The 26,251-nt window shown below is 37.8% G+C and overlaps 2 protein-coding genes across 4 annotated transcripts in view; one reads left to right on the top strand and one right to left on the bottom strand.

The window, feature by feature from the left end:
• Nucleotides 1-26,251, bottom strand: part of LOC109432273 (xaa-Pro dipeptidase) — a 757,159-nt gene that overhangs the window by 284,663 nt on the left and 446,245 nt on the right. The window lies entirely within an intron of this gene.
• LOC134289600 (xaa-Pro dipeptidase-like) overlaps nucleotides 1-26,251 on the top strand; it is a 131,998-nt gene that overhangs the window by 47,107 nt on the left and 58,640 nt on the right. The window contains exon 3 of the mRNA XM_062855662.1: nucleotides 17,544-17,591. Within this exon, the coding sequence (XP_062711646.1) occupies nucleotides 17,544-17,591 (48 nt within the window). The remainder of the gene's footprint in view (nucleotides 1-17,543; nucleotides 17,592-26,251) is intronic.

Raw genomic sequence — 26,251 nt, forward strand, 5'->3', positions numbered from 1 at the left:
AGAGATCACTTTAGGAATTCTTCCAAGGTTTTATTTAAAATTGTAAAGGAATTCCTTCAAAAAGGCCTTTAAAAATTCATCCCAAACTTTCCTCAGGATTTCTTCCGAAGATTTCTTTATTAGTTCATGCAATAAATTCTCTTGCGATTCCTCCAAAGATTCGATCAGAATTTGTTCAAGTATTCTCTTACCTAAATTCATTTCATTTATTCATTCTTTAACTGATTTTCGAAGGTATTTTACAAATAGTTTTTACAAGTAATCTTTCGGCTTTCTTTCATGCAAGAATTTCTTCATAAGTAATTAATTATTAATCATAATTACTCCCGCAATTTTTTTTTCGAAAATTTTTACACAAATTTCTCCAAATTTGAGCGTTTTTGCTAGAAATGCTTAAGATATTTCTCCAATCAGCCATTCAAGGATTCAGAAACTCACCCTTTAGAAATTCAAATAAAACAATATAAGAATTCTTTCAAGCCATCTCACAGACATTCCTCCAAGAAATTCTATTGAAATTGCTTAAACCGTTTTTAGGAACTGCTTTGTGATTGTTTTAGGAAATTGTTGGTGAACTTCTCTGGTAATCACATTATTTTTTGCAAATTCCTAAGGTAATTCTTTTAAAATTTTCTTCGGCCGTTCCGTTGTAAACTCTTGGATTTTTTTAAAACTCGCAAGAGTGTATCTCATAGAACTTCATAAGTAATATCAGACGGAATTCCGTAATGAATTTTCAAAAGAAATTTCCAGAGGAATTCCCAAAAGAATTTTCAAAGGAATTATCGGAGAAGTTTTCAAAAAAAATGCCACTTTAGTTTACAATCGAATTGACTAAAGAATTTTCAAAGCACCTGTCATATGAATTTCTAAAGCTACTATTAAAAGAATTACAAAAGTAATTGTCAGTTATATTAGTAAAGCGACTGCCAGTGAAACTTTCAATGAAATTGCTGAAAACCCGTAGGAGTTGCCTGATAAATTTCCAAAGCAATTGCCTGAAGAATTTCAAAAATGCATAATAACCGGAATTAATTTTGAGTATTGTTGCCGAGAAATTTAAAAAAGAGTTACCGAATCAAATTCCGAAATAATTGCCGAAATAATATTCAAAATTGTCCAAGAAAGCCTCAAAAATAATCTTAAAGAAACTTTCGGATCAAATCCAATAAAAATTGCTAAAGAGATTTTCAAAGAATTTGCTGAAAAAATTCTGCAAAAGGTAATTCGAAAGATTTTATCAGGTTACTCACAGGAAATTCGCTGAATGAAATTCCAAAGCAAATGACAAATGAATATATTAATCAACTCTCTTAGGAGTTGGAAATAGTTATTTATGTAACGAGTTGCAAAATGATGATTCTTACAGCACGAGTCGTACATTTATCCAACGAGGCTTGCCGAGTTGGATAAATATGACGAGTGCTGTAAAAATCGAGTTTTGCAACGAGTTGCATACAACATTTTTTGCAATGACAAAAGAAAACTGTAGAATCTAATTTATTTAAACAGTACCATCGTGCTTCCCCATGACTGAATGAGAGCGCTCACGTGTTCCATCCAACGAAATTTGAATCAAGCAAGCCGTGCTATAATTGTCATAATCGTCACAATATTTCAAGCTCTAACCTTGGAAACTCTGGTTTCCAATCAAACAATCGCATTATGATTCATCATGCAACCCAAATGAGTTGCATTATGAACCATAATGCAACTCTTTGAATCAGTGAAGAAAAGTAGGCCGTTACGATACCAAAAAGGCAAGTATAAAAATAGATATTATTGGACGGAGAAGCAAAAAGAAACTTTCAGAAGAGTGTTGAACTTATTCCCAAAGTAATTACCAGAGGGTTTTTCAAACGAATTGTCATTAAAAAAGAAAATCAGCAAAAAGCGGCAGACGAAATTTTTTAATAAAATTTCCTTAGAAAAAGAAATTTGATTTTCACAAAGCCATTGCTGAAATATTGCGGAGAATTAAAGAAGTTTCCAAAGGAATTGCATAATAATTTTTCACTGCAGTTGCCACAGAAATATTTAATGAGACTTCTAAAGGAGATCCTGAATAAACTTGAATTTTTTTACCAAAGGAATAGCGAATTCAATATTTGACACAATAGCTGAGAGTTTCAAAAAAAAATTGCCAAATTAGTTTTCTAAAAATAATGCAGAAATAATTCAGTATAAAATGCTCAAGGAATTCCCGAAGGAAATTTTCAGAGTATGTTATTGCACGGATTTCCAATGTAATTACTGTAAAAGATTCAAAAGAAATGTCATATGAAATACTTCAGAAATTCTTATTAAAAAATATAAAAATTCCCTCTACTATTCTCACAGAAATTTTAATGGAATTTATTCAATTAATCCTTTAGGTATTCAAAGTTTTCTTCTGGAACTTTTCTCTAGATATTTTCAAATATTTTTTAACGATAACACCCGTTTCGCCCGGATTCCCTTCATGAAACTTCTAAAAATGTTTCTTACGATTTCATCAAGCATTTGTAAACTCCAAGAACTCTTTCTTGGGTATCTTTTGCTACAGTGATTGCTTCACGAACTTTTTCAAACGTTTCTAAAGCGCTATCTTTTGCAATATGTATTTCCAAGGATTCCATAAAAAGTTTCTGAAGGATTTCCACACACAACTCCTTTGGGACTACCCCACATAATTACTTTTGCATTTTTCCACAGGAATCCTTTAGGAATTGCTTCAAGAATATTTTTAGAATTTTCTTCAAGAATTCGTTTTGCAATGCCTCAAAATGTTTTTCATGAAGTCCTTTCAAGGATTTCATACGAATTGGTTTAAGCATTTCTTTAGTTATACCTGCAGGGATTTCTTCAGAAATTCCTCCAATATTTTCTGTAGCAAATCGTCTTAAGATTCCTTAGGCGATTTTTTTCAAGTTTTCTCTCACTATTCGGCCAAGAATCCTTTGAGAAAGTCTAATGAAGATTTAATATTTTTCTCCAAGGTTTTTTTTTCAAGCTACGTTACAAAGTTTCTGGACAGTCCAACTACGGTGCGCTTGAACGTTGACCAAGCGTATCCTTTGGAGTTTACCCTTCCACTAACAACACCCAAGTTCCCGTGACACCTAGGCCTGAGAGATCGTAGAGCTGTCTACATCTTTCATAGGTGTCCAAAACTAACCATCCTTTTCGTTTCCTCAGCAGTCGCAAGGACGTGGCCAGGACAGTTCTCGATCATTGGAGGATTGCGTCAGTCTTGTCTAAGAGTCAGAGATTAGTCCCAAATCTTTGTGCTTTGGTTCGGACGGGAAGGAGGCAACCCTCATAATAGCGGTCTAGGACTGTACCACCTACGAATTTGTGCGACTCGCTTAATGCTAATGCTAATGCTACGTTACAAAGATTCTGGACTTCTCCAAGTTTACCAGCAGAAATTTCCTCAGAGGTCCTACGAAAATTCCCCCTAGGCCTCCTGCGGAAATTCCTCCAAGGAAATAGGGGAAATTGCGTATTTTCGGCAGTTTCGTTCTGTTCGTCATGAGGTTTTATTTTTTAAGCTGTTGAACTCAGAGTTGGCCTCAAATCCTTCCCAACCTAGCTGAATTATATGACCAACTTTCAGGAAATTTGGCCGACAAAAACCCCTCATGAGGAAGAAAATAAACTTGTCGATAATATTCATGGTCACTAGCGAGGTTCAAAAGATCCTTTTTGCTCCAAACCGCTTATTCGATTCATAATCAGATTCTATGCCTTCTCCCAAAATTTGAGCTGTATTGGTTGAACATTGAGACTGCACAAGCCCAAAAAAATTAAATTTGTGTGGACCGTGGTCCTTGACCGAACCTCCCCAAAATGACCACGTGGTTTAAGGATGGCCCCTTTCCCATAGTAAATCCCATACAAACTTTGAAGGGCTTGTGCAGTCTCAATTTTCAACCAAAACAGCTAAATTTTTGGGAGAAGGCATAGAATCTGATTATGAATCGAATAAGCAGTTGTAATGATTTTTCTGTTAAAATAATAAAAATGATAAAAAGAAACATCGTCCTCTGATTGGTTTAAGATTCTTGATACCACCATCAGTTTGGCTGTCGATGATATCATAAATTAAGTTTTCTCACCAATCACAGATTTCTACGCAGTAGAATCAGTAGGGAGCCTCCGCGCTATAGTATAAATAGAGGCTACCAACGCGCATTAGGTGAAGTATTTGTGCACCCTTCAGGCCAGTGACGACCGAATCCAGCCTGCCGATCGTGGAACGTGAGCAGCTTCGCCGAACGACCTAGCCGATCGAGAGCTGCTGTGTATACGCTGGTAGGCGTCCATCCGATCAACAACGACCAACTGGTGCCTGCGAATGCCTGATCTCTGCCATTCTCATTGCATGAGAAATCAGATGAGAGTTATCAGAATGTTTTCCCTATCGCCGGTCCAGAGCAATGTTGATAAAGATTTCTTTGTGTTTTTGATTCTTTTATGTTGTTTTTTTTTTGGAATTCCTCTATTGCGATTGCGTCGGATCTACGACTTCCCGACTGAGAGCTGGGCAATCCTTAAATGAAATTTCAGCATTCCTTTTCAGGAATGGCGCTAAAGCTGGAATTTTTAGAACGAGGATTCTGTTTTGATTTTTTAGCCTAAATTTTTACTTTATTTATTTTACCACCGGGAGAAAACGTTACACGGTGTGGAGTAAAATCGATTTTTTGAACCACGCTAATGATCACCCTATATAGGAATTCTTTTGAAGATTATTTTTTTATTTGTTCCAAAGAATTTGAGAGGAATTCTTTAGGATTCCCGCTATTGATTTTTTGAGAAAAAATGTCATCATTAGTTCTTCCAAAAATCCTTTTGCTTTCAAAATTTCTTCAGGAATCCTTTATGTAAATCCTCAAAGCACTCCTAGTACTCCTTGTTCTATACTTCATAATACTGTAGTAATCCTTCAAGAATGTCATCAAAAATACCTTTCAAATCAACCCAATTATTCGTTCCGAATACAAGGACTTTATAAAGGAATCCAAAGAGGTATTCATGAACAAATGTTTGAAGAAATTTGTAAAAAAAATCCTTGGAGGAATTATTGCAGGATTTCCTGAAAAAAACCTGAAACATTTCTTGAAAAGTTCTTGAAGAAAGGCTTGGAGGAGTTCCTGAAGGTATTCTCAAATCTTTATTTAGAAGAATTTCTGAAGCAACCACTGAAAAAAGTTCTGAATTTAACCTTTGAGGAATTTTTGTAGAAGTCTTTGAAGCAACTGCTAGATAAACCGTAAAAAATATCCTTGAAGGCAAGGCAAGTGTTTACCTTGCCCGAAGGAATTCCTCCAGAACACCTCTGAGGAATATTTCAAAATAAATACTTGATGAAATAGTTGGAATAAGTTGATTGCACTTATTTTTTACAAGGGCAAAAAACGACACACTATTGTTTTTACGGTTTTGACGTGACATGTGTTCAGATCTTAATTTTCATAAATGGGGCCCCAGAACTTCATTTGCTACCTTGAGATAAGTCATCAACGATGTTTGGTCCTGTAGTTGGGATATTAGGAACGTTGTCATAATGCTCATGAGATTTACTTCCACATCGATACTGAATTTCTTAAAATTCAATTTTGATTTCTAGTACATTTTTTCTTGAATTTTGAGGCCCCTGTATTCTGTAGGTAAAAATTAATTATCAAACTAATCAAAACTAAACTACTTGAATAGAGTGCGCACATTTACAATTGTCAATAAAAAGGACTTCAAATGAACCATGTGTGTCCTATTCCAAAAACTCTTGATAATCATAAAGGGGCCCCATGCATACCTATTAACAGATCTGCAAGTATTTAACTTATACTTATAGGAAACTTTCGCTATTTAAAGAACTTTATCCAAACTAGTGTTAGAAACCTTCCTTGATTTGGAGGCCCCCTGAATTCGAGGGCCCGTTGCGGACCGCACCCATCGCACCCCCCTTGCTACGCCACTGGTGAAGACGTTGCCCTGTGCTCTGTGACCAACCTGTCCAGTATTCGTAGCAAGGAACCACCAGATTCACGGCATCGACTCTACAGACGTTGGAATGTGCGTCAACAGTATCATTGAACATAAAGCTTTTAAATTGAGATATTTGTACCTTCAGAATAACGACCAAAATATTTCGGTTAATATTTTTGCCCAACAGATCATAAAACACCATCACAGTGCAACGAAGAAATCATTTTCTTTGGCTGTGAAATACGATGTTTTAGTATCGCTAAGTCACCCACCAAATAAAAGCTAAGGATCTCCTCTTTATATATTGTTTGTGATTACTAGAACATTTTTTTGAAAAATACCCATTTTTTGGAACTATTCACGGAAAACTTATTTGGGAAAATAAACCCAGATAAAACCTTTCACTCTTAGCACCAAATGAATAGAACCTAAGCCTTCAGTTAGCGGGTGACACAATGATACTGTTTTTTTATATAGGGTAAGTGTGCCCATCGTTGTGGTATTTAGGTAAATTCATTTAAAAAACAATGATCGTACCATCTAATGAAGAGTTTCAAAACGTTAGTCGGCAGTTTTCTATCCAAATTTGCTTGGAAAAATATAAAAACTATCGTTTTTCTCTGTTTTCGATCATAAATCGCTTGCCACAACAATAGGCACACTGTTCCTATTATGGCGGTAAAATTTAATTTTGGTTCCTATTGTTGCGGTATTCCATTGAAATCATATGGGATACCGCAACAATAGGAACACTACCGCAACAATAGGAACACAGCAGCAAAACTATTAGGGAAAATATTTTTTTTAAATAGGTTTTTGGGTAAATCTCAAGCACATAAATGGTGCAATCTCATAATTTAAGCATAATACATCTATTAAAAATGCCTTTTGGTAACATTTCAGTCGCAAAAGTGCTCAATTGCTATTACCGCAACAATAGGTACTACCACAACGAAGGGAACAATTACCCTAATAGTATTATGGGCTAGCTGCTGCTTTGGTGTCTTCGTCATACGCAAAACGAGAAAAAAATGTGAAGCTCCAGTTACTCCAGTTCAGGAAATTGTAGTGATTTCCTGTGCTGTAGGGGCTTGTTTTAATAGCGTACATCTTTTTACTTCCATTTGGCAAAGATAAATTGAAAAACCTTCGATTATTGTTTATTTTCCATCTGATATGATGGGGTTTAACGCATATGACGAAGTAAATTTCTACCCTATTTAGCTACTACCCAGTCAACCAGTCATCGTATAAGATGTTGCATAAGATGATAAAGTGGAGGCCATATGCGTGCATGCCTCCATTTAGGCGCATATAAAATATACGCATATCGCCTCCACTTTAACATCTTATCCCTTTCGTGACGAACCAGCACAATTGTGCTGTTGAGCGGTAACAGTTTTGCAAATTTTTTCATCTGTTTATACTTTGTTGTATGTGATGTAAACTGTTTCAATAATTCAGTCATTACTTATACTTGATTGTGTGTAAGCAAACTTTTGTTTACATTGTCTGTAAAATTTACCACAACCAGGTAAACAAAAAGTGGGCAAAAACTGTAAAACATGAAAAAGTTTTATCTGTCGCATATTTTTTATTATAGATTTATCTAGGTTGTCAAAGCTAGAAATCGAAAGATAAAGAGTAGTTCTTTCAAATGAGGTAAAATAATTGTTTTTTTTTTTGGGAAGTCTAAGAGTTCTGGAGAGTCAAAGTTGAGCAATTTGTATGGAAATTTCACTTTTATGCGTTCCGTCCCGAAAGGGTTATACAACATCTTATACGATGACTGGTTGACTGGGTAGCCGTGTTGGTAGCGTACGAGCTTAGTGATTCCGACGTTAACAGATCGATTCCAGTACGTATTTTATGACATTAATACTTGTTATTTATGGTTGAAATTCATAACGTATTTTGATGAATTTCGTTAGTTTACTTCGCTCGAAATTTGAAGCACGATAAAAAGAAATAAAATTAAACATAAATTACTTTTTTTTACTCTCTGGCATTTAATGCTTCCCAATAATCGACAGTATCCGTATACAGTGCAAATGGAATTCGCGCTGCTTCTTTTCATTTGAAGATAAGAATAATTGGCAATAAAAATAATCTAACGCCAATTTGGGGTAGCCAAACAACAGTAGCAACAAAAACAGCGCCTCTGTCCAACCAACCACAAGTGTTGATGTGCACGACAAGGCGCGAATTACACGGAAATCGGGAGAAACGCCGGTTGGACGACGACGGTGAAAATAGCAAAACGAACGGAACTTTGGACTCGCTTCAGTTAATCGAGATTGAGGTGTACGTGGATGGATAGATTGTATGGACGGCAAAAACAACAGTTAAACGTAAACAAAAACAAATCTCCATTTCTTCTATATGGTCGGTGGTGGTGCGGTGTGGTACCACCACCTCACTGTTGTTGTCGGCAGCTGTATATAAGCATTAGCCGCCATGCACTGATGATTTTGTTTTGATGTTTTGATTTGATGTGATTTTTTTATTTGCATTCCAAAGCAGAGCAGAGACGTTCAGCTGAGGGGCACCGTTTGATGTAATCGTTGACTTCTATTGCCCGTTCGTTTGGAGGAATTGTGCTCCGAGAAAGTTTGTTTGCAATGCTTGTTGACTGGAATACGTCGACCGTGTTCTTTGAATCGATGGTCGTCATCGTCAGGAAGTAGTTCATTTGAAGGTTAGCAACGGTGCAAACAAGATATCATTTCGAAAACTAGGCTCCAGTCATTTGGCCGAATGCCATTGACCAAACGCCATTTGGTCGAATTGTTATCATAAGAATTCAAAGGAACTTTTTTACATTCAAGCTGCCAATATGATGCCCTTCATTTGCCATTTCGCTCTACCCGGAATACTATTTAATTTAGATACATTGAATACCAGTTTTGCCACAGAAGTGACAAATAGTGGGCTTTTAAAGGCTTCCGCCAAGCATATTCTCAGCCTTTTATCATAGAAAAGTTTATTTTCCCCAGGGGGCAAAAATGTTTTTCTGAAGCTCCAAGGGCGATACCTCCTAAAATTTTGGGAAACACTGATCTAGCCCATAATTGGTATTTCACAAAAAAGCAAGTTTCTATCAAACCGTGTTTGACTAAATAGATGATTAGCTCTAAGATTCACTTATTAAAAGGAATACAAGCAATCGAAGGCAGACTATGGCCCTGTAGGAACGTCATATCATGTAGTGAAAGGAGAGTTTCACCAACTGAGGTAAAATGATGATCTCAAATGCCTTTGTGAGTGAAGGTTTTGTCTTTTAAAAATAGATGATTATTTAGTAGCGCGTGCCATCGATTGCACGCATGCCAAGCAAAGTCTTGAAAGGCTGCCAAGATAGTAAACGCGTTCTCATTAAGCTTAGCAGTAGTGTGCACAACAATCTCGAAGGCTTCGAGTATGTTTGTTTACACAATCATTGTGCTTATTTCCGTAATAATTAGCGAAAAAGCCGTAACCAACAAAATGTACACAATTTGAGTAATTGCAGGAGTGAAAAGATGCTAGGTTTGTCTTCTAAATGCTCACAAAGTTTCCTTGATATCACTTTTCTAACTATTGAAAATCACTGATTGAGTGAAAGGCGTAATTCCATTCTATTCCAAACGAACAAAAACAAGAATTACGTCTTCTACTCCTCACGGAAAAATATTAAAACCCAAAGAATAAGTTTTAAAAACTCAAATTTGACTAAACTGCTTTTAGTTTTAACTCAAAGTTGGGTTGTTTTCTCCCTCGCCCCACCGCAATGTTGTCGAAAACAAAGAGAGAAGCACCGACGCATCCGCTGCTCTTCCGTGGAAGAAGCCAAATTTGGGTTTTCTTGAGTTAACCCAAATTTGCGTCATTTGAGGCCTCCGTTGGGTGAAAACAACTTACCAGTGGGTTATTTTTTTTTGCCGCTCTCAAACGAGAACTACTCACTCACCACTTTCGCTGTTTGACGCAAATTTGAGTTATTCCACGGAAGACCGGGATTGCGTCAAAACAACTTAAATTTGGGTTGATTTGTAGTTCCGTGCTTTGTTTTGTTTACGAAAGTGAAAGGCGAAACTGAAATCAACACGTAAACACGGCGATAGTAGAAGGCGAAACTGAAATCAAAACGTAAACACGGCGAAAGCAAATGGCGAAATTCTGTCAAAATCATAAGCAAGGCGAATAGTAAAAGGCGATTCTAAAAATGATATCGATTCGAGGCGCATAGTATTGGGCGAAATTAGCATTCTTAGGTATCAATTCAGGCGTAATTAAATAAATGCAATTTTTAGTGCAAAAAATATCAAATTCGTGCAGTGTTCTTAGAAAAACAAGAAACTATGTCAGAACTGTATCAATTAACCTTATTTAAGTTGAATTATTCTGTATTACTTCTAAATAGGAATTGAAATTTGATCAGCAAAATTCGGTTGTTGTTTTCGCATTGTTATTGTTTTGTTAGTTACGCCCTATTCGCGAATTACTCCCGATTTGTATGAAAAAGGACAGTGAGGTGTGCATTGTCGGTGGACCAAAGTTCATTTTATTGATTTAAAAATAATCTAAACACCAACAAACGGTTGTCGTTGAAAGTTTTTTTTTCTATCTTAATGTATAAACTATGTTGATCACAATCATATACAGGGTGATAGGTTCCTGAGTGCAAACTTTTTAAATGTGCGGCACAGTGCGCAAAAAAGTATGTACTTACCTTGACAGTTGCAAATTTATTATCTGAAATGTGATGTTTAAATCGAAATTGCAAGAAACCGATAAGAGCTAGAAGTTTGGTGTCAAAGAACGAATTGTAGAGTGAACAGGGGCCACAACTTTGTCTAAGAAAGAATTTTAATTTATTACGCATTTTTTCAAAGATAATTGACAAAAACCAATTAAAACAAACTACTTTTGAGCTATTTGCTCTAGAACCTTAGTTATTTGACTAAACTAATCGATTCAAATATGCCATTTGATAGAATATTCAATAATCTTTCGAATAAGGGTAAAAAATCCGCGATAAGTTTGACCATTTTAAAATTATAGCCAGTTAAGGCAATAATAATCAAAAAACATTGAAAGTTCAATAACTACGTAGCGGTTGAGATTTGACCATATGCGCAAAACAATTTTTTTTCACCATTTATGGTCCTAGTTTGCACTCAGAAACCTAACACCCTGTACCTGTATGAGCTTTTATAGCATTCATTGTAGGAGCCGGTTGCACAACAGGACAGACATTAGGGAGTCTGTTCCATCTGTTCAGCAGTGCCCGGGAGTAGCCCCTGAAGGAATCTCGAAAGGAATCCATGAAAGTACTCCGGAAGGAACTCCTGAAGATACCCTGAAGGAATCCCGAAAAATATGCCTTAAAGATTCTCGGGACGAATCTCTAAAGGAATGTTCCGGGAAACTTCTGGGAGAAATCCCTGAAAGAATCCCGGAAGGAATTTTTGAATGAATTCTGGATGCATCTCTGAAAAAATCTCCGGAGCAATTCTCGGAACCCTTATTTGAAGAAATCCTTGTATGAATCTTGTGTGGAATACAGCTGGAATTTTAAAATAAATACTTACAGGAATCTCTAGAGGAATCCCGGGATGATTTCGAGATGAATACTGTAGAAATGAAATATTTTGTAATTCTCAATTAACTTAGACGGTAGTGAGCTGAGGTTAGGCGGATATGGATTAATTTTCGGACCAACTTTGCTCTGGTAATGGTGTAGCAATCATGATTTGTCATCTATGTTCTTGCTTATGCTTTTCCCTCTCCTTTTTCCCCTTTCAAATCCTAGGAACGATGGTGGACATCACCACAAATCTCTAATTTTAATGACTGCAAACATTTGTTTAAAAATTGTCAAAAAGTTCTCTGCTAAATTAATCCATCGCTTAAAACTGCCATCCAAGCGAGAGGCGGGCCCGTAGGCGTTCAGACGGCGACCAAACGACGATGATCTCAACGATGCCAACTCCTATAGAAAGAATCCGTTGAATTTTGTTTCTTCGCCAGAGATTAAAAAAAAGTGTATGGTGGGCGCCGGCCGTCGGTCGTCGTATCCTCAAAGTGGAAATTTCGGCAATTTCAGTCGATATGCTGGCAGGCACAACACAACAATCGCAAGCACTGTCCACCGTTTGACGATCTCGCGTGATGTCGCGCACGGTATTTACATTGCGGTTTCGCCGCGGTTGATGCGCCAAATTCAGGAAGAGTGAAATTTTCACCCCCTATATTTAGAATGCGTCGGCTGCGGTACCGTGTGGAGGAGTGAACTTGGTCAACCCAGAATCCGATTAGGAAAATGATCAAAGTTTCTCCGCTGTGAGGTTACTGTTTCATCTGGTAACCAACGCAACAACGGTTGACAACGGCCGGACATGTCACATTTGTCTCATATGCCGTCAGTTGCTACTAGTTGGATTTGAGTCAATAGTTGGCACTGCTCTGCTACTTACAGAGGGCGAAATTCCAATAAACTGGGCGCCGTTCCCATTGACTGGGTTGGATGCAAATCCCAACTGAATGCCGTCAACTAGTTTACGACGTTATTGGATAGTTGAATGCAACAGTCATTTTTGGCAGTTGTTTGTACATAGCAGTATTTGGCGGGATGCACTGACAAGGATTATTTTCAAGCAACAATTGATGGCGCGACAGTTCTCGTGGAATGTCGGTCAAAAGTGTCAACACTTGTTCTATTTTGCTTACCATAGCTTCTTTTCTGACTACATTTGTCGAAAAAATCTTGAAAGGTAAATTCATACATATTCAAAGAAGACTAGTCAACATTTCAGCTAACATCAATGACATTAAGAGATGCATAGGTTACCGTACACACCGCAGTTTCTATTCCGTAATTGATCAGAATAACCCAAATTGCACTTACTTACCTTACCGGTCAGACTAAGGCCTGATTGGCCTCTACTGTACGTAGGAATCGTCTCCATTCGACTCGGTCCATGGCTGTGCGTCTCCAATTCCGCACTCTGCGAAGGGTCCGCAAAACGTCCTCCACTTGATCGACCCACCTAGCTCGCTGTGGTGCGTACATGTCTTCTTGTACCGGTTGGATAACTCTCGAGAACCATTTTAGTCGGGTTGCTATCCGACATCCTGATGACGTTACCGGCCCACTGTAGTCTCCCGGTGTGGACAATGGTTGATTCTCTCGATTTCATCACCGTCGATAGGAATTCGGTGTTGCGGGCGCGTTAATTCCTCCCAGAGCCCTTTGCCATCGTGTACTTTGTCTTCAACACACTAATCAAATTCGCCTCCCAGTAAACCACCTATCGTATTTGAATGTAATAACAAAATCGCATTTTATTTCATTCAAAATCAGAATCGCATAAATTGGTGAATTTTGTAGTAAGAATGACACGGCTAATTGTATAAACATCATCATTGCGATTCGATAACGACACTTCACTTTGGAAATAAAACACACCGTAAAGACCTGGATACAAAATCGTTACAAATCGTAAGAACCGATAGCCTACATATCGGGTCATAAGGGTGACAATCGAAATCGCAGTCACTTTGAGAAAAATATAACCCACGTATGGCGCCGATCAGCACAAATGAAAATTTTGTCCCCTTCTGAAGAAGAGAATTTGGACATGCACTAGACGAAATTCGGCCTCGTTTCGAAAATATTTACCTTTGGCTAAGATGTGGGATGCAGGATACACGGCAGTCGGGCTCAAGGACATGATCAAGGTAAAAGTAAGCTGCACTTTTATCCAATTGAATTACCTAGCCTGCGGGCGCACTAATATGCGGAGATCCGATGCCTGTCCTGTCCTCTTAGTCAACAGTGCGACGTCGGCTCTCGGAAGACGTTGCTTCAGGATACACCTTGTGGGGTTTTCTCAACTAATGACCACTTCACTGCACTTGGTCGGTCAACGATTCTGGGAGCAGGTTCCCATCGCACAACGACGAATAATCAACCTTTTTCGCGGCGGCGGCGGCGACGACGACGACGGCGATGACGACGATTGATGACGACTTTTTGTACGCGATGTAAATGTTGTGTTTACAATATGACTTGCCGTAAATACCGCATTTTAAAATCGTTGTAAGTTGTATAATTGACAGATCAAAACTGTTTGTATAATTCGAGTATGAAAAGCATCAAATGGGATCGCAATAACTTAGAAAAATTTGCTATTCAGTAATCGTTAGCAAATAACAAGGCAAGTGCTATCGGATAGGATTAGTTTAAGGACAGGACAGGTTTAAGTTTATGTTTGTCTAAATTTGGACTCCCTTCACGAATGACTGGTTAGGTCAGTGGTATGATATTCGACTATGAATCACGGAGTTCCGTGTTCGAATCTAGATGCCGATATTTGTTTTTTTTTATTTTCTTAAGTAAACGGGCATCGTATGTTCTTATATGGTGATGTATAGCATAAATAATACAGACCAAAATGTTTACTGGGCTGGTTTCATTCTTTAATCGGATGTATGTTTCCGCCTTCGTCTCAAATGTTATCGCCAAATCAGATAGCTGAACGGACTTAGTCGTTCCACTCGTGTTTATCCCTTCTCTCCTTATTACGCGCTGTAAAGCAATGTTGAAGAGCAACCACGAAAAACTGTCACCTTGCCGTAACCCTCTGCGACATTTGAAGGGACTCGAGAGTGCACCTGATACTCGAAATACGCACATCACACGATCCATCGTCGCCTTGATTAATCGTATCAGTTTATCCGGGAATCCGTATTCGTGTAAAATCTGCCCTAGCTGGTCTCGATCGATTGTATCATACGCCGATTTAAAATCGATGAACAGGTGATGTGTGGACAAGTTGTATTCGCGGCATTTCTGCAACACCAGGCGGATGGCGAACATCTGATCCGTTGTAGGGCGTTCACCCATGAATCCAGCCTGATATTGCCCCACGAATTCTCTTGCAATCGGTGATAGACGGTGGTATACAATTTGAGAGAGTATTTTGTAGGCAGCGCTTGGGCTTAGGCAGAAATTCAACATGTCGCCCTTTCTGTAGATGGGACACACAATACCTTCCATCCATTCCTCCGGTAATGCTTCCTCTTTCCTAATCTTGGTAATGACCCAGTGTAGTGCTCTCACCAGTGCTTCCCAACCGTATTTTAGAACCCAAATTGAACAGAGTTTCAATAAATGTGCTCTGAAACTAGGGGCAAATCTGACTGAGACATCGATTTTTGTGAATCGATTCGAATCGGATCAGCAGAATCGATTCACCGATTCAATCGAATGCTTTGAATCGATGTTTTTACATTATAAAATATTACAAAACTATAAAATGATTCGTTTGCTGCATGTAGTTCTCTCCTAGAATCCTGAGAGGAATTCCAAGAGTGGTTCTTCCACATTCTTGAGATAAATTTATCTAGAATACTGAGAGATTCTCACAAAAAAAGATGTTCGGATTCCTTCGATAATTCCCCAAGAAAGTTAAAAGAAATGACCCTAAATCCTGAAAATGGTAGCTTAGAACCCTATGAAGGATTACTCCAGAATCCTGAGAAAGGTTCCCTCAAAATACTGGGCGGGGTTGCCAAAGAAACCTAAGATATACTCTCACATAATTCTGGGAGATAGGACCCCAGAATCTTGAGAAAACTCTTCCAGAATCCTTTTAAGTTTTCTCCAAGAATTCTCAAAATATCCTGGATGGAATCCATTAGAATGGTAAGAATAATTCTGCCAGTATTCTACAAGTGCTTAACCAGCATCTTGAGAGGGATCATAAGAGGGGTAATTCCAGATTCTTGAGAGAAATATATCTGGAAACCTGAGAGAGATTGTTTCGAAAATTTGATAAAGATTTTCCCTGGAAGGGATTACAAAAACTTCTATAATGAACTTCCCCAGCATCCTGAGAAGAATTCTCTGGAATTCCGAGAGGTATTCTCACATAAAACAGAAAAGTACCACAGATTCGTGAAAGACATTCCTCTAGAATCTTTGAAAGGACTCCAATACACTTCTGAAAGGGATTATCCCAGAACTCTGAGAGTGATTCCTTTAGAATACTTAAACTATTACAACAAAATCTCATGAGAATTTTCCCATAATCTTATCAGAGATTTTCCCTGATTACTAAGACGCTGTCCATAAACAACGTAGACTCAATTTTGGCCATCTCAGACCGCCCCCTCCCCCTCCGTAGACTTTTGTTCAAACAAAATTTTCGAAATTTGTATGAAGCGTAGACTGCTCAATCGATCGTAGCATTTTCTCAAGTGCCCTAGAGGGATAGTTGACCCCTTCGTACTCCTATACTACTTTATCAGCTACAATTTTGCCGAAGACTGCATTCAAATCGTATTCCTCATTAATTAGTTACCGATTTTAAGCTTCATCCGCTACCCTACGATCGATGTCGATGAGATCAATATCTTGAGACACTTCGTCTTCGTCCTTCATGACTCGACGTTCTCACTGAAACTTGGCCTGTCTCTCTTCAACTTTGTGTTCTTTGAGCACTTCCAGAGAATTGAAGGGCTTTATTTGCCTGCCATTGCATGAATTTGTATATTGTGAGGCAAGTACAATGATTGAATGATACACTATGCCCAGGGTGTCGAGAAAATTTCCCCGCCATCTTCGGATTGGCGATCCATACCCGAGCAAAGGCGGATAACAAAGTGATATCACTTTGATAATAAACTGTGTTATCGGTGTTATCATTTTGTTATTTTTGTTATCATCTTTTTCAATTGATGATAACCAGATGATAACAAATTTAGTTATCGATAATTTTGGTCTATCGCGATAACATAAAAATACTAAATGATAACAGAATATGTTATCTGTTTTCAAACGCACATTTCAAAGCTTTCCCAAAACTGAGAGTCTGATGAACCTCGAATCTAAAAATAGATTCCGCTTCCCACCTACAATGCGACTGTAGTACGAAAGCGTAGCCTTTTATTACTCTCACTCTCAATGAGTCTCGTTGGTATAGGGGCTATCGACTGCGACCGACAATCACTCGATCAGGGTTCGAGACCCGCCTGGGCGTAATGGTCGAAAACATTGGTTGTAAGTTACAAGAAGCTTTTTTCAATAGGTGACGATGTCGGTAAAGTAGATTTTTACTATTTTGGTCGATAAAATAGCTCCAAATGATAACTAATTGATAACAAAACCAGTTATCAGTCACATGTATTTTTTCATGTTGATAACTAAATGAAACGTTGAACAAAATATTGTATAACACAATTAGTTATCAACTTGAACTCAATGATAACTTAACTTCTTATCATTTTGGTATTCGAGAAGTAAATATGAGTTATCATTTTTGTTATGTTGGCTCTTAATTCAACCTAAATGATAACAAACTCAATTATCAAACGAATGATAACCAGGTAACAGAACTTGTTATCATTTTCTTATCCGCCTTTGCTCGGGTAGCCTCTACTCTATTTTTTTTGCCAAAGCTTTTCCTTTTACTAATAATAATTTTGTTAAATGATGTCACGAACTCCTAGTACCGTTGACAATTAAATAATGTGCCATATTACCAGTTCATTCTATTTTCATTCATATTTTTTCTTCATTGCAGATTGATGTCAAACTTGGAGAGCTCAATCCATCTGTACTACTCACTTTGGTAAGTGCAAAAATCAATGAATTTCGTTAAATGAACATCTCTTATCGTTATTGCAAACTCATAAATGCAAAGTAAGTGCCCATCTGCTTGAAGAATCTGCAGGCGTAACCCGACTAGAAAATTATGTCAAGTTTATATCATATTATGTTATGATGTTATAACATTTTACTATAACCAATTAGGTTATAAATTAGATGCAGGATGATATTAAAATAACTATAATTGTAACAAAAAGTACACTGGTCTAATCAGAATAATATCCTATTTTGTTAGAAGCTGAATTGTAACAAATTGTGATATGAATTTTAGCTTCAGGATTATTAGTTTCTATCAAAATTTGGTACAATTTTGTAACATGATTTTCTAAGTGTCTTCTAATCGAAACCAAATTATAATACAATGAGTTTTCAAATAACATTTATAACATAATGTGATATATTTGAGTTATAGTCTTTCGAAAACACCAAGAATGTTGAACATGATTATTAGTGTGGGTCATCGAAAGCGTTTTCTCAGATCAAAGCTTTTTTGGTTCCGTTACGGGTCCTGAGTATCTGTGCAAAATTTGAGCACGATCGGTTGCGTCTACACTTTGCGCATTTCAATTGAAATTTGTATGGGATTTTGTATAGGAAAACATACTTTTTTGCATTTTAGCCATAATTGAAAAAGTTAGTCTGAAACTTTTTAACCGACACTGTAAATTGATAGCCTAGGATGTTCTGAAGAACTTTGTTGAAGACCGCAAAGCGATCCGATGCTTGCTATAACTTTTTACATAAGCATTAGATCACTTTGCGGTCTTCGACAAAGTTTTTCAGGATACCGTAGGCTATGTTTTCGCTTTAACGGTTACACGGTTTAAAAAAAATCGAGATTGTTATGAGAGAAATGCAAAAAAGTGTGTTTTCCCATGTAAAACCCCATACAAACTTCAAACGCGATGCGCAAAACGTAGACATAACCGATCGTGCCCAAATTTTGCACACTTATTTGGGTCCTCAAATGGTATCAAACAATCTTTGATCTGATGGGATACCATTGAATTTTTCACTTTTCCATATAAAAGATGACCCACTCTAATGATTATATCACAATGAGTTAAAAATATCATGGTTTGTTATAATTATGTTATGTTTATGTTACAATTTTCAGGTCGGGAAATTATTGTGAGTTCATTTCTAAACTATGAAATTATTGAACAATCGTACATCGTAGAAAGGAGTATCGTTACAAGCGTTTAGTTAATAAGAAACTTTAGTGTTCTTGTATGTAACTATATGCCAAACGCCTTTGTTGAAGACTGCAAAGGCGCAAAGTAATCCTGTGAAAAAAAAGTTTTACCGTAGGCAAATTGAGGCAAACCTTAGAGATTTCATTATTGATCCCAAGCAGCACCTGCAACATCATCCAAAACGTGGTCTTCTAAGCTTTGGCTCAAGTGAGTTACTCTAAAAGCACACGCAGTTTTCATCTTGTCAGTTGAGTTGCACATCAACTCCGAATTTCGTAAAGTTGTGAGTTTGTTTCATAGGTATCACAAACTACCTCGTGTTTGACATCGATTCATGGAGGCGGAGCTTACATATTCCTCACAAGTAACAATACCGTCAGCTTGCATCAAATGTGCTATGTAACACACGTGAAACATCTTACTCTGGTTTGTTTGTTCAGATTAGGTTTCATATGTGTTGCGGAAAACTTGCGCGTCTTTTCATTTTTACAGTTCTCTAACTTGTGACAAAGAAGGTGGAATGAAGTAACACGTAACCTAAGTAGCTTTTATGGTGTGTTGAGCAGCAATTCTCTCACAGAGCTTCTGGTGTAGTATGTAAGGTGAGTGGTTAATACTCCTGGTGTCCATGGTTCGAGTCTGAATATATTTTTTCATTTTTTTTTATCATTCCCCCTAGCTCAAGTTGCATAACGATTTAAAATTTCCGCTCTTTGCGTTTCAAAGAAGAAGCAATTGTGTTCTGTTGTCCTTAATTTGAACAGTGAATAAATTGCACTGATGTTGCTGGTACTGGCTTTAAAACAAGTCGTGTTGCTTGGGATGTTATTCCTTAACATGCATTGGAAAATCAACAAAAGTGTTTCGCCTCACTTTACCTATGGCCATATTGAATACCCACACCTTTACAGCTGTGAATATATACATGGTCATAAAGAAAAAAATAGGTAAAGTAGGAAAGAAGGTACATAGTATGGTCAAAAAATATGATTTCGCCATAGATGTTTCTTCGAAAAGTCGGTCATATTCTTCACAGCCCAAATCAAATCATTTGTTCAAAGTACTTTTGAGCAGGAAGCTTTTAAATGGAGATGTAGGTAGCTTTAAAATAACAACCAAAAAAAAATCAATTAATGTTTTTTGCCTGCCAGATCATAATACGTCATCATAGTCCAATGTGGTTGTGAAATACGATGTTTCATTTGCAGAAAACTCACGCACACATTTCCTAGCATCCTTCTTAGACGATGACAACTTGTTGTTTACATTTGGCCGACGGGAAACAAGTGATTTGTTGAATTATTTTAAAAGCTTTTGCTGCATTCTGCAGCAGTGAAATCCAACTTTGAAGTGCGCAGAACTTTGGTAAGGGGCTGTCCATTAATTACGTAAGGGATTTTTTACGATTTTTTGACACCCCCACCCCCCCTTGTAAGATTTTTTGTATGAGTGCCAAAAAAATTTTGTAGGGCTCGTAAGATTTTTCAAATCCCCCTCCCCCTATAAACCCTTACGTAATTAATGGACAGCCCCTAAGGTGTGAACTGAAGGTTGGTTAAACAAGTGAATCTGGTGAAGTGAAAATTGAACGGTGCCGGTGATGAAGAACAATTATCGACCAGCTGCCGCTTTGGTCCCAATGCCTTTGTCATACACAAAACGAGAAAAATTCGGCAATTGTAAGTGGAGTGAAAATGAAACGAGAAATTTCGCGTAATTATTCAATTTCCAGTGCTGTAACTGATAGTCTACCTACATCTTTGTACTTCCATCTGATGAGCCATTGGCAAAGGTAAGCTGGAATATCTGTAATTATGGGCTATTTCCCGTCTGATATGACGGGAAATAGCGCATATGACGAAGTAGATTTCTAGACTATGTCTTTGCATAAACAAAGTCGTGGAGAACTGCAGGGTCTCCAGATACCCTAGTGGTAAGGCATTGGATCGCCAATCCGGAGGCGGCGGGTTCGATTCTATACCATTACCCGGAAAACCATTACCCGGAAAACCATTGCCCGGAATGCCATTTACCGGAAAACCATTTACCGGAATGTACTATTTAGCGGAAAACCGTTTACCGGAATGTACTATTTACCAGAAATATATTTACTCCCAAGTAAAAAAGACAATTACACCTTCTTCGACCTTGCGCGGCCTCTACAGACTGAACATTACAAACATTTGACAACGGACAACACATATAACACCCAGTGGCCCAGTGGAGAATTTTCCGTTCGACGAAAAGTTTTCCCCGACTGGAGCGGGAATCGAACCCACACTCCGAGGCTTACGAGACACCTAAACGACTGCCGCCGCTAACCGCTCGGCCACGAAGCCCACATAGCGACTTCTGCGCAACAAAACCCTGCGCTTCCGTGACTCTTCTGTGACAAGTGTGTTACTTGGGCCGTCTACAACCGTTGGTTTGAATGACACCCCATATGCAAACCCACGGGGTTAATTTTTTATTTGAACTTCTAGTAACTTAGTGGGCAACGAAAAACACACTAATGGAAATCATTTTTGTTGTTTTGTTTTGATTCTGTTTTTCGTTTTATCCCGTTCCCAGAGCAAAACGACGTTTGAATAATTTTTAATTTGAACGATGTGCAGATAAGCGGGGATCAAATTAAAAAAATTTCTGATTAGATGCGGTCAAACCAACGGGGGTAGACGGTACATGTGTGTGCATGTTCAGAAAAAAAATGTTTATGAGAATTGAAGAACCAGATTATTATTAAACCAAGTCATCAGGCTAGATCAAGGTAAACTGACCGAAAACAGGCATCGAAAGAACAGCCTGTTGCTAGTAGAAGGGCAAATATCTAAGAGTGAAATTTATAGTATGCTATTGTAACAATTCTGTAACAGGCTTAGTTGAAAGAACAACACATATCAAGAAAAGGAAAAATATCAGACAAAGTTAATAGTTTCGCTAATCAAGTTTGCAAAGATGCAACTCGATGCAATTAAAGAAGGGCAAAACTCCTATATGAAAAAACAGCAATTGACAATAACCAGCATGGTAACCAAACAGCTCTATAACAGTGTAAGTCAAAAGAACAGCCCATTTTTTAAAGAAGGAAAAACACTAGATTTAATTTATAGATTGGTCGCCAACCAATTATGTAACGTTGCATCATTAGAAAGAACAGCCAATTAATTGAAGGAGGGCAAATCTCCTATACAGTAAACAGTTCGATTGCCAATAAACATCATAAATGAACCTAAATCGACGAAAAGGAAGAAAATGTCATATGGAAAAACAAAATTTTGCCAGTCTAAAAATGTTCATTAGTCGGGGCCCGTGGCGCAGTGGTCCACACGTTCGCTTCATATGCGGATGGTCATGGGTTCGATCCCAGCCCCGGCACTTGTAATTTTTCGTCAGTTGCTCTTCCCCCAGAGAGCGGCTGACATCTGAACCTCTTCGGAGCATCTAGCTCTAACGGACCTGGAATTTGGATATCGGCGAACCGCAATCTCAATGGACGACCCTCAATTGGACTGGAAAAGGAACAGCAGCCACACATCAGCATCATCGTGCTCATCATTCTACTGTAGACAGGGTAGAAAAGTGAAAGCAGCACAAAGGCACCAGTTCAATATTGATGAATTAAAATAGAATACATTTAGGCGCTGTACAAAGTGTAAGTGCAGCGTCCAATTGGAATCGCTCACGTAGTGCCCTAGTGGACAAAAGAGCTGTTAAGGTTAAGTAACTAAGAATAAAAAAAAAGTTCATTCAGTCCAATCAAGTTTTTATTTCATAATCTTGAAAAAATATTTAGAATATAGTTATAAAGCTTGATTTTCCTGAACTTGATCATTAACTGATAAAATTAATCGAAATAAGAAACAAACTATCTGATCATGTTCAAAGAAACCAAAATATCTTCCAAGATCTTAGGTTTTTGTAGGCCTTTCCGGGAAATGGGACAATCTGGAAAATGGTTTTTTTAAGAAACGCATTATTCCGGAACAAGTCTTTCCGGGAAATAGTTTAAAACCGATGTAATGTTGATAATAACCTTTGAACTGTATGACCATAACAGTAAACCTAGTAAGAACAGCCTATGTTAAAAGAAGGGCAAATTTCTGCTGGAAATATTAGCAATCACATTCAGCATATTGTTTGTAAACTCGTTGATGAATTACATGTATGTACACACATGACAGCTCCGTCGGTTAACCAATTTACGCTGATTATAATTTGACGAAAGTGTTCAGCTAAATGACTGGGTCATGGTTTGAGTCAAAAGATGGCCGGTGCTAAAGGTATGGGTTTATATGTCTTGATACCGCTGTGCAATCTGGAAACAAGTTTCGGGAAAACATTTTCCGGTAAACGGTTTGTTCCGGTAAATAGTACATTCCGGTAAATGGTAAATTCCGGTAAATGGTCTTTCCGGTAAATGGTTTTCCGGTAAATGGTCCATTCCGGGTAATGGTTTTCCGGTAAATGACATTCCGGGTAATGGTTTTCCGGGTAATGTCGTAGAACCGGCGGGTTCGATTTCCATTTAGGTCGATGAAATTTTCTCAACTTTCTGGGCATAGTGTATCATTGTGCTAGGCAAAGAAAGCTCTTCAATTAATAAGCGCTCACGTTGTGGAAGCGCTCACAGAACACTAAGTTGAAGAGAGGCAGGTCAAGTTCCATTTGGAATGTCGAGTCAAAAAGAAGAAGAGAGCTTTATAATAACTAACTTGTTTTGTATTTAGTCACTTCCTTATTAACTTCCCAAACAAAATCAATAATTTTGACCAACAAAATTCACCGTAAACGATTCTCGGAAGACTATCAGATATCAGCAGATGTTAGCGGAACTGTAATCGATAAAAGTCACGCCATCGATTGCTGCGTTGCGACAAATCATCGTTCATCGAACGTCGAAAACAACAACAAATATAGATAATCACCTCTCCCCGTTCAACAGCAGTCGTCCATACGCGAAACGTCTTTTTGCACACCTTCCGTCCGTTGAGTCATTCCCACTTCCGCTGGGCTTAGGCATAACGCAAGCTCAGCTCCAACTCGGGTGTTGATAAAATGAATATCACTAAAGAAAACATTTTAATTGCTGTCGAACGACAATTACAACAACAAACGACAACACCTAGAGCCTAGCATGGTTTAGCTGGCAGACAGTAGGCAACGGCAGTATCAATATCCGCTGACGTGAGGTGCCTCGTGAGCGAAAAATACAAATGCTAACTGCAAATATAAACATTGGAAAAAATTATTCCATGGCAATTGTGGTTCACTAATAAATATCGACGCGAAGAAGTCTAAATCAACGCAAAAAAATCAATAACATTTGTTAGAAACCCATTTTTTTATTATTTTCAGAAAGCAAACCAATTATTAAACTTTGCCATCCTGGGATTGGACTTTGTTATAAATTTGGGAAACAGGGCATAATTAATGTTATGTGTAGCATGTTTTTGATTTGTGGTGTTTTTGGACATTTGTAATGTTATATTTAAATATTTTATATATTGAAGCCAACATTGAGCACGAAGTATTTGTAGGATTCTACCTTCTATGTTACACATATTTTTTTGCCGAAATACTTCAAATCTGGACCACTGTGCGACGATTGTCGGAATTGTCGCAGCGCTCGTCCAAAGGAAGAATGTCGTTGACGTAGTTGATAGGCGAGACGACGACCGACGTTTTCGTCTATGGATCTCTGTACGCACTGCTCAGCAAATGTTCGGCTACGTGCTGAATGAATCTTTCGTTCGTGACTCGTTAACCGTACTAACATATAGCTTTGCCGCCTATAACAGATAGGCATAGGCAGATTAAGTGCAAGATTGGGAGGTCTACAGTCACAGACGTTTCATCAGACGCTTGATTGCTGCTCTGAAATGGAAGTTTACGAGGAGTTATCATAGCAGCTTGACGACAGGATGGAAGTTGTTAAGTCAGTGGAACGGTATTACTATTGATAATTACCACAGGAAGTCAGACCATTCGTACTGAAGCTACAATGTCAAGGTTGGATGGAACGAGATCATATAAACTGCAGCAGCAAAGTTGTTTTGACCTTTATTTTAACTTAATGGTGTTAACCTGGATTCGCTCCGGTAAAAGTTGTGCGCGCCTCACTTGAAAGTCGCATAACTGTAAACTTTTACAGTAACTTTGAAACTAAAGGTTCAGGCACAACCATTTCCATCATCGTAAATATGACTTTAAACCACTGTGTATTGTGCACTGTTTCCACATTCATGATTCACGCTTCCAAATTTCTCTTGTATAAAGTACAACAAACCCGCGAAACTGGTGATACATTTTTATTGCCGCTGTTTATCAAAAAAGTCCCCTTATCAAGAACACGAAGACAACAATGAAAATAACAAACAATTTACTGGTTGGTGTTGCCGAAATAACCTGGACAACAGTGTTCACATTATGGTCAAACGACAGATCGCATGAAGTAGGTATGACAATACCGCTACGTGTTTGGACTCGCGAGCTCAATTACACTTAACTCTCTCTAGATCACCAATTCAAGATGACTCTACGTCATCTATCTACATTCTACATCATATACGATCGTGTGTTGACTGGGAATACTTTAAGGTGCTGTACAAAATGCGGCTGTCAATGGTAATCGCTCACGTAGCGCCCTAGTGGACAATAGAGCTGTAATGTAACATAACCTATTACGAATTAAAAAAAACAGTTCATGTTTGACTTTCGAGGTGAACCCTGACGTAACGAAAGTGGAATACCGATTTTCCTTTATTTTTAGATCTAATTACACTAGTTTACAGCATTTTTGAACTCGATAAGCTGATGATCATTTTTAGTGTAGAATCATGCCCTGAGTTCGAAAACGTGAAGGAAAAAAATACAGTAGAGCGGAAAATTTTGCGACTTTCCATAAAAGACTGTCGATTTGAAATCGAGTTGCTTCCTTTATACATTTATTTTTCCACCAATGCTTCGATTGAGCCTGAAACTTTTACAGTAACTGGCTAACATCTAATTAATATTTCAAATGTACGTTGAGAAAGAAATTTTTATTATTATTTTTTTCTAACTGGAAAAAAATACAAATCTTTATTATTTTTTTGGAAATTTTGCACAAATTTAAGGAGATTAGCCAATATTGCGGATTTTGCCCCGTAAAAGACTCACATGCGAAAAATTTTGTCCCACCAAAATATGCTCCCACCGCTTTTCCCATAGATTGGGTTTTGCCACGGCTAACGAAAACAACATTGAACACACGCTCTCGGTTGGTGCAATGAATACATGGTTCGTTCAGCTGCTAACTGCCATGCAAACTGACGTGTGAGTATTTATTTTTTCTCTTGAAAGATTTGCACGAAAGTCTATCAACGAATAAAAAATGCAATATAATCACCAATACCGCGAATCCCACTAATCTGATGCAAAAAAAATA

Source organism: Aedes albopictus, chromosome 3 (assembly GCF_035046485.1).
Source record: "Aedes albopictus strain Foshan chromosome 3, AalbF5, whole genome shotgun sequence".
Taxonomy (NCBI): Eukaryota; Metazoa; Arthropoda; class Insecta; order Diptera; family Culicidae; genus Aedes; species Aedes albopictus.